The sequence below is a fragment of the Falco punctatus genome (genome assembly GCF_963210335.1).
Source record: "Falco punctatus genome assembly, chromosome: 1".
Taxonomy (NCBI): Eukaryota; Metazoa; Chordata; class Aves; order Falconiformes; family Falconidae; genus Falco; species Falco punctatus.
In genome coordinates, this window is record NC_137580.1 from 55,805,586 (window position 1) to 55,815,573 (window position 9,988).

Below are 9,988 nucleotides of genomic sequence, written 5' to 3' on the forward strand. Positions count from 1 at the left end.
GCAAAATATTACAAATCCAGCAAAGTCAGCTTCCCCAACACCGTTACTTTGTTCCCAAGTAACCCACAAGCAGTACAAGTCTGGGATAATAACAAAACCTGTGTGTTTCCATTTCCTGACATCAGAAATAACAGCTGCTTATATCAAGGTGCTTATTGGTTATCTAGTATCGATCTTGGTATATAATATCCAAGATAGTTGATTTTCTAAGTTAACCTCCAATTTTACTTTTAAAACACTGCACAATTCCCATCCTTAGCTCCAAATACTGAAGTTGCTCTACAGTACTTAAAAATATTATTTTATGGTACAAAGACAATAAACTGGATATAATTATTAATATCTGATCACAAATCATTGTATTGAGTCTTGTATGTTTCTATTGAAGTGTAAGAAAGATCAGAAGGCTCCTGACACAGTTTTTCACTGTAGCAGTGCCTTTACACTGGCTGTGGTGGAACGCAGATTGCTTTCATTATTTTGTTATTTAAAAGACATATTTGTTCAAACTTCTTTTTAATCTCACATTTCAAAATCATTCTCAAATAGACTCTGTTGGTTGAAATGATGACTAAAATCAGAATACCAGTTTCAGTAGTCTAGATTATCTCACGTTGCATCAAGTGGTGGCACAAGAAAGATTTTCTCATATTAGTGATTTATGACTGCACACTTTGATTCACCCCTTTACATCCAGGGACATTTATTTTGGAAGAATGACAAGATAAACAGTAGCCTATTATTTATTTATTTTAAAACTGTTGAGCTGGAATTCATGTAAAATTGAGCTGGAATCATAAGGCAGAATATCTTGAAGTTTTATGTCAGTTTTCCCAAGTCACACGACTGTCCACCAAATCTCTCTGAGAGATTTGGGTGGGGGCTTTGCTCAATAGTCCTACCAGAATCAACATTCCTAGATTTTGATAGGGTCAGAAACCTGAAGCTTTTCTATATTGTGCTTGTGATACTGGTTTAATCCTTCATATCTGCCTGTACCACCAAAAATTTGTACTCTAATCTTTGAGGCTCTAGTTCAGGCTCAAAGTAAATTGTCCAACTTTACCTTAACATGCCATAGAGAAGCAATACCCTTGTTTTACTTTTGGTCTCCTTTCTCTCTTCAGCCTAGCACGTTTCAGCATAGCACAGACACACTCCACATAACATTTACCAGATAAGCAGTAATGGATGGAGAGCAGCTTGGAGTGGTCACAGAAACCACCTACAGGATGGGTCTCATACCCACTTTGCCCTCAGAAGAGCAGTTTAGATTTACCTGCTGACCTGCCATCCCCTCCTTGCCCCACTGGGATGTTGAACTGGATTTGCCTTTCAAAGAGCACCTAACATCTCAAGGTATTGTACATACATGTTTGTTCCCCATGCTTCAAGTGTTACCTTCTGTTTTCTTCTCCTTTTTATTGCAAAGACACAAACCATGTCAGTTTAGTTTTGTTGTTGTTGTGAGTTGTTTGGGTTTTTTTGCAGGGTGGGTGGTGCGGTTGTTTTGAGTTTAGGGGGGTTGGGTTTTGTTTTGTTTTTTCAAAATACCATATTGTTTCCTAAAAGTTCATTGCTTCCAACTGCTTATTCCCCACTGATTACAAAATTATTATCACTCGCTTATGACAATTTCCACAGCAACCAATATAGTCTCAGAGAGCTGTGACTTCAAGTGGAAAATAAGCACCATAAATTCATGCAAACATCACCTGTTCCAAACAAAAACAAGATACAAGGAAACAGAAATTGTCACATGTGAAACAGAAATGTCAAAACAAAATACATGTAGAAGTTTTTTCGTGAAATATTACTGCATTCTTCTTACAATAAAGATGTCAGTTCAGCACAGAAAGCTTCCAGCTGAGCACGATGCTCTCAACACCCGTAAGTCAGATTGCGTAGCAGATGTTAAATGTAAAATCCATTAAGACCAATTAGATTCTACAGAAGAAAAAAAAATAGTAATAGCAAGCACAGGCAATCCTGCATTACATAACAGTACTGAGAGACACAGTGAACCACAAAAAAAAAAAAAACCAAAACCAAAAGACAAAAGTTTAAAAACGTAAATCACACCCTTTCCTCACAAAGCTATCAGAAGACATATTACTTTGCCTGCAGCCACATGAAGCAAGTTATCCTGGCTTCTGGTCTCCTGTCTCCAGATAGAAGCAACTTTTGTGAAGACCATCACCTATTGCACACCAACAGGTTATTAATTATTAATCAGCAGTCCTCTATGGCAGCTGGACAGTAAGCAGCAAAAGAGTTTATGCCTCTTTCCCAACCTGCATACGCTTTTCATGTTAACTGACCCAAGTCATCCTCACGTGTACTAAGGCGAGAGCACCAATAGCATGGAGCCAAGCTATCAAGGGTGTGAGCAGAGAAGGAAAAGTTTGTGTTACTCTCTGGTAGAGTCTTTTCACTACTATATAAAAATTTACTCCTTTTATTGACCATTAACAGACAGGATTTGTAACAGACACATGGAACAGATCTATGAGCACGTTTCGGAATTGAGCTACCAATGCAATGTGCAAGTTAAATTCTGGCCATGTAGAAATTGTGTAGACAAATTAAACTGTCATTGCATACATGATAGTTTGCACGCCACAGGGGGAAAAGAACCTAATGTTTTTCATAAGAATTATGCATACAAAGGAGGAAAGTCTGTCTCTGTATTTGTCAGGACATGTTGCCAAAAGCTGAAGCATTATTTCCTGGTAAGCAGTTTCAAATTACTTTTGTTTCTTCAATCAGAATTAGTTTGCAACAACTAATCCATCCCTAGGTATTAAGCAATCCATAAATTAATTCAATAGATATGTAGCATCCAAGGTGAATTTCATTTGCTGCAATGTTTAAGAATTTAAAGTAATTTCAATTTTTTAAAAAAAGCAATAGACGGTCATTTCAACCCAAAATACCTACTGAAGTTTGAGAGACGCTAGAAACAGACTTGACATCTGTTCTACAAACCATAGATTAAACCCTTGGCCATCAAACATTCCTTAGTAGCTCCCAGTGAGAAACTCATGTAGCTACTCATGACCTAAGGAAATGAGCAGAATGTATGTATCCTCATATATTTTTCCAACCACTTTGCTGTCTACCACTGCTAGAAAACAGCACTGTCCACAAGTCCTCAGGAGAAAATGGTGAAAGAAGTTTGTGTGGCTGCTATCGAATTACAGACCAACGCCTAATACCATTGCTGGTTGCAGATGCTCATACTGTGAGTAACAAATGCAAATGCTGCTAGGGCTTTTTCCAGTGGAACACAGAACTAGGTTTCTTCTCTGCTAGCACTGAACTAAGTCTCAGGCACTAGCCAAAACCAGAAGTTCCAAGAAGTTTTTTGTCTTGATATTTTTGTCTTGTGTCTCTGAGGCACACTCCAGGGTTGGACACTCTCCATGAGAGCTGCTGAAATCAGCAAATCTCAACCAAAACTGCCTCCTTTCTGGGGTTCATGGGGACATGTGGCAAGAAATAAATTGACTGCTCTTCTCTTTGTGTATTAAGTTCTGTTTGTGAGTGAGGAAGGAGTACAGTCCTGGCTAATGCTACTGGAGAGCCTACAGCCAAGTAACCATGACCACTCTTCTCACCCCTGGTACAGAGCACTAAAGCTTCCAAGGTTTGTTCTCCCTTCAATGGATTCTTGTGCAGCAGTCCAGCAAAGCAATGACAAGCACCCAATCCACCCAGAGCATTTAATAATAGTAAAGTATTGTTTCATCAACAGTCTCCATCAAGTGGACATTTAGTCATTTTAAACAAAACAAACAACGCCCCCCCAAAAAAATACTAAAGCATTATTTCATGCATTGTGTTTTGCTTGTTTCTCTTCCCATTTTGGTGATTCTTTAAGTTTTGTCTCTGTGTTGTTATATTTCAGAAAAATCTACATACAAAAATGTATAAAATTGCTAAACAAGGTTGCTAAATGCATAACAAGCAACCAAAATTAAAATATGCTACTCATCTTTTCAGCCTACTTTCTACAATTTTTTACACTCAGAAGTTAAAAAAAAAAAAAAAACAATCACCACCACACATTAAACAAAACCATAAATTTTCAGTTAACTATATCAGTTTAAGTAATTAACCAACTGTTTCACTTTTTGTATCATCATAAGCTGGAAGACTAAAAATCAAAACAAAAATCATGATGTATAACATTCAATTCATCCCTGGCATTATTCCATATAAATCAGTGGTATTACACGAGGGATTAATTTGGAACACTGATCTGAATTAGAGCACTGTTGTATACAGCAACCTCATCATAATGCACGCATAAAAAATAACCCAAAACATTATGAGCATCACAAATGCACACCAGTAATTATGCACCTACAAATCTATTTCTGAGCAAACAGAACAGACTATTTCATAGTCTTGATAATAACAATAAGGAATTTCTGCTATTTAGAAAATCAGTACACCTATTTTTCTCAGAAAGGAGATTCAATAATCATGTTATATACTTGACAAAAGTCCACCAGAAGAATGTAAAGCTCCTCCACAGCTCAGTTTTTATATATCCTAGTGAAAAATGATCATTGGTAAATTATGCAATGGATCTTCAAAAACTGTTTTACTGTAGTTTTGAAGATTGATTTGAAGTACCTAAGCCTGCTCAGCAAAGGGTGGTCACCACCTATATAATATACAGCAACGCAAACTATTGAATTAATTTCTCCTCTGAGTAGGAAACCACTCACATTTCCCTCGTCTATTCCATACTGTGCCTAGGTCCAGTTTTGCACACAAAACAGGTTGCTCCTGTTCAGCTGCCCTGCTGGCGAAGTTAGTTAGAGGCTGCATCTCCCATCACCGCAGAGGCAGGCAGATGCTCGACCAAAGGCTCCCTCCTGCGCTCAGGGAGCTGAGACCACACAGAGGCAGGAGCAGAAAGGAGCGAATGGAAAACACCGCTCTTCCACAGGCTCACCCGGCTCTCAAACGCGTCTGTAACGTTTAAGGCTGCCTCTGCCTTTCAAAGACAAATCTCTGCCAGGGGCTGGCGTTCTCCATCCAGCTACGGTTTCATTACCTGAAACCGCTGCCCTGCCAGTGCCCTACATAGCACTACACACTCTGCCAGACTGGAACTCATTCGTCATCGCTCGATTTTCCCATGTGCAAGTGACCTGAAACCTTTAAGGCTACCCACAGCCAGCAAGCGAAGTTGCTTAGGAGCTATGCCCTGGCTACGGAGTGGTTAATTTCCTTGTTATTTTCCCCCTTCGAGCCAGATTCTTTCTTGCGCCTCGGGAAGTTGGCCGTGCCCTCGCTGCCCCTTCCCTCACGGAGACCGTGCCCAAGCGCAGTGCTCTCACTTGGGAAGGAAACGCAGGGATGAAATACTAAACCCCTTCCTTGCTCCGGGCTCCGCCGTTGCAACCTCTGGGAGCGCCGCAACGGCGGCGGCGGAGCCAGCGCCGCGCCCGCGCCTCCCGCCCGGCCAGCGGGGCTGGGACCCCCCCGCCGCCGCAGCCCCCGATCCGGCACCAGCGGGCCGCCCCCCCGCGAGACCCCGGCGCGGGGCAGGCGGTGCGGGGGCGCTGGCTGTCCCCGCGGCACACTCGCCACCGAAAGGTGGGAGCAGCCCCGATTGCTCCAAGGAGCTGGGGGAGCTGCTCCCGCGCCGCGCTCCGGACCGGGCATAAGGCAGCCCTGTCCCGCCCCCCCAATGCGCGAAGTAGAATGTGAACTCTGGCGGTGACAGCAGCGCCAAATGACGGGGGAAAGGGGGCAGCCCCAATTTCTCTCCAGCTACATGTTGCTTTGGGACAGCAAGGGCTGGAGTGCGAGGGTGAAGGTGTACTTGTAACATGCGCCCCCCGGGGATGGGGGGCGGGGGGCAGGGGCGCGGGCAGCACTTACTGAAGAAGATGTACTCGGTGTAGCTGCTCCAGATCTTGTCGTCCCTGTACTGGTTGATAAAGGCGGCCGTGCCGGTGGAGTTGCAAGCCACCATGTGGAAGCCCGCCTCGGACAGCCGGTCGAAGGCTTGCTCCAGGTAGGTGAATTTGAGGTAGAAGCGGGAGGTGTACTTCTCGGGGGGGCGGTCGGGGTCGCGGCTCTCGTTGAGGGTCTCCCCGAAGACCTCCTTGGCCAGGGCGATCCTGCCGCACACCATGATGCGGGCGACGCGGCGGAACTTGGCGTCCGCCTGGTTGTCCCGCACGGTGGTGTAGGAGCCGCGGTAACCCACGGTGAGGAAGCCCGAGCGCTTGTCCAGCGCCGCCCGCTGCAGCCGGTCGCTGCTGCCCTGTGAGTTGCTGTCCTCCAGGTCGCTCTGGCAGCCCTCGTCGTTGAGCGAGCTCTGCTTGGTGACCTTGGGCGAAAGCAGCTTCACCAGGTCGCCCAGCTGGAAGTACTCGGCCTCCCGCAGGAGCCGCTCCTTCTCGGGGAAGTGCTCGGGCAGCGCCAGCTGCTTGTCCCGCAGGTAATCCAGCACGTACCTGAAGAGGAAGCCGTCGCGGTCGATGAAGAAGCGCGCTCGGCTGTCCCTGGGCAGCTGGCGGGCCGCCGCCGGGCCGCCCCGGCAGGGGGAGAACATGGTGGCCAGCGTGCTGTCCGGGACGCTGAGCAGCGTGGAGTGCCTCGTCACGTACACCTGGCCCCCCACGTTCAGCTCCACCACCTCGGGGAACGGCGAGCCCGACGGCCCCGACACCATGTCGCTGATGGGCAGGATGCTGCCGCCCGCCTCCTTCAAAGCCATGGCTGCGAGCGGGCGGCCGCGAAGGAGGGTCTCCCTCCTAAAAAAGCCGGCCTCCCTCCCTCCCTCCCTCCCTCCCTCCCCTCCACCCACCCCACCCCTACCCTCCTTCTCCTCCTCCTCCTCCTCCTCCTCCTCCTCCTCCTTCTCCTTCCCCCGGCGCGCCCGGAAGCGCCTGGACGGAATCGCTGCTCCCGCCGCACTCCGGCACGGCGGCGGGCGGCACGGCACCGGGGCGCGGCTCCGGCCCTCACCTGCCCCGCCGCGCCCCCTCGCCGGGACGGGGCGGGCTGGGCTGTGGCCGGGGGGCTCTGGGCTCTGGGCTGGGATGGCCCGGAGCGACCCGACCCGACCCGCGCCGAGCGCTGCCCCCGCTCCGCCTGGCCCGGCCGCTCGCTCCGCCCGGCGGGGGCGCGGGGGCCGCAGCCGCGCTGGCCTGAGGCCGGGGGGCCGCCACCGCCGGCTGCCACTTGGCACAGCGCTGCCGCGCTGCCGGGCCGACAGGGAAGAGCCAAGCCCCTACCTCGGCTCCTCCCCTCGCCTCGGCTGGGTGTCTTTCTTGGTTCGTTTTGGATTCACACACCCCCCACCCCACCCGCCTTTAAAAACCTCCCAGCCTCCCCCAAATCCCTCAGCCTCGCTGATACTGTCGCTCCGATCGGCGCTTGCAGGTGTAAGGTAACGGTCCTGCTTCCAAAAGTGGCATCCAGCAGGATGCACATGGCAGCATTTTTCACCGTCATCCCTGTACCAGCTTGCCTTTACCGTGAGGGAAGGGGGGGGGGGAGTTAATCGAGGGCACAAAAGAAACCAGTGTTGCACTGTGCTGGTGGTACAAACCTAACAGGTCCCGGTGGGGCAGGAATGCTGTATTGGGTGTCCTGCTGCTTCGCTGGGGCATGGCACACAGGATCTTGATTCTTGGAGAAGTTTGGCATGCTCTCTAGGCTGACAATGGAATTGGGGTGATTCAGAGCAGAAAAGAAAGTCAGCTGCCATTAGGATCCAGATGCCAGGCACAGATTTTGCTTTGGAATGTGTTAGCATCTGGATCCTTGGCCGTGAAGCAACAAAATTTGTACTCTATTTAAGCAGTAGATTTTTTTAATTTTTACTTATTTGTTTTTAGCAGGAGCACAGCTCACCTGCATCCAGATTTCTGATGCATGTACTTTCAGGCTGTGCTGCTGGAATGTATTAGAGCACAGACTTGTGCCCATGTGTTGGATGAGAAAAGTACGATTGCTCTTGCCAGTAAAAATTGAGGCCTAAACCTGACTGCATTTCTCCGAATACCAGTGCCAGATCCAAGTGTGACTGTTGTGCTGGGTGGTTCATGCATGAGAACACTTTAGCTCTGTTTTTTATAATCCTTTATAAGTTAAGGTTTCAACCCTTAATTCTGCTACATAGGGGCAGGAGCCCAACTTGTTCTTCACTTAAACAAGGGTCACTTCAGGACTGGGGGGAAAAGTGGTCAGTTTGCAGGCAGATACAGCTGCAGTCTGTTACCTCCTCACTAGTGTGTGGTGATCAGGACGACCAGTCATCCAAAGCTTAGTCACCTTCTTTAAAACACTCGCATAGACTTCTCACTTTTAAAGCAGTCACACAGACGTCTCTACAGCACTTCATCCCACCTACCTTAGGCACCTCTTTCAAGGTGGGATGAATCAGTCTACAGTGCTCCTTTCCTCCCTCAATTTGCTATAGACAAACCCTAAATCTATGTTTAGAGAGAACTCCTAGCTTTTACATGGCTAATGCTAGGGAAGGCACGTCCACCATCCACCTGTTGGGTAGGGAGTGTTGGAAAGACTGAGCAAAGACTTCTAGAAAGCTAGATAGTTTGTGGTTCAAACAAGAATTATGTGGGAGCGAAAGGGCTTGTAACAGAGAACAAATGTGCAGGAAAGATTTCTGCAGTGCCCCTTCTTGACCACTTACTGAAACCAATTAATAGTTTTGAAAATGGCTATGACTGTAAGAAACTAAGTTAAATTCTCTTTCCTTGGTTATTTTGTTTGAAAATACTCTTAAAGGTCAGAAAAATCATCAAAACTGCTGGGGAACAAGAAAGCAGGGCATCGTCGTTTATTGACCATTTTGTCGTATTTCTTTAGGTTCAAATCCTTGAGACACAAGAGGAGACAGTTTTTATTGTTTTGTTCTTGCCTGTAGGGGATATTGGCACTCCTGAGGATGCAGCTGAAGTGTTTCTACTGATTTTTAAGAGGACAGATTTCATGTCCACCCTCTTCTGTGTAATATGGCATAACAGTTCGCCCATGTCTAAGACAGTGCGTGCCAGAGGACTGCACGGCTGTGACACTGCAGCATCGCACTGATGAGTAGCACTGAGCTACTGCCATACCTAGTGCAGTGCTATTAGCAAGGGGGCATTTGCATTTCTTTCTCATTTTCAGAAGCCCATGGCTGCAGCATAACTGTATCTTAAACCTTCCCTATAGTGACTTGTGTTTGTAATGATATGTAATCTAAGGATACACAGCTAGACAAATGTTAGAGTGAGATCATTTACCACATAGGTTTGCCTAAGTTTGGCAGGTTGCATGGAAGGCATGCATAAAATAATTGTTAACTTATCACTCAGGGAAATAAGAAATTTCTTCTCAGGATTTTCAGGGAAAGAAGGGAGAATCAGTGCTTCATTCTTTCTAGGTTAAACAGCCATTGCCTGAAGAACTTGAAATGTGTGAAATATGCCAAATACTTGCAGGCATTTCTGTATTAAGCTCCTGTTTCCTGCCTATTACTTGGTCAGCTCATGGTTTCCTCTGTGAATAAGTAAGTATATGCTAGGCCCAACCTTTGTTTCAGTTGGCAAAAAAAGCTCATATAATCTCCAAAGGTAATTTTTCATAAGAATGGGCAAAGAGAACATATTTGTGTTCTGTGGGGTAAGAAGCATCTTCTCACATGCCTACATGATGTGTAGTGCCAACAGCCTCCCGCAGCGCCATTTGAGTAAAGTCTAAGGCCAGGACAATGAAAATAAGTAAATCTGCAAGTACATAAGTAAATATCCCTAAGCTTCTGCTAGGTGAGGGTTTCTGATGTTTAAAGCAGAGAGAAAAAATGCAGATGTAAATCTGTCATGATCTGTTTCCTTATCTGTGGGAGTGTTTTGAGACAGGGCTGAAGACATCATGTAAGAGACGCCAAATTTATTTTGGCAGTTCCGTTAGGTAGGGATACTGGTGTAAGCAGCAGGCAACACCA

At 46.7% G+C, this 9,988-nt stretch overlaps 1 protein-coding gene across 1 annotated transcript in view; it reads right to left on the reverse strand.

Annotated features, from left to right (window-relative positions):
* Nucleotides 1-6,826, reverse strand: part of KCTD8 (potassium channel tetramerization domain containing 8) — a 106,103-nt gene extending 99,277 nt beyond the window's left edge. Inside the window, exon 1 of the mRNA XM_080404311.1 lies at nt 5,905-6,826. Coding sequence (XP_080260437.1) covers nt 5,905-6,748 — 844 coding nt within the window. The 5' untranslated portion in view covers nt 6,749-6,826. The remainder of the gene's footprint in view (nt 1-5,904) is intronic.
* Nucleotides 6,827-9,988: the final 3,162 nt, after the last annotated feature.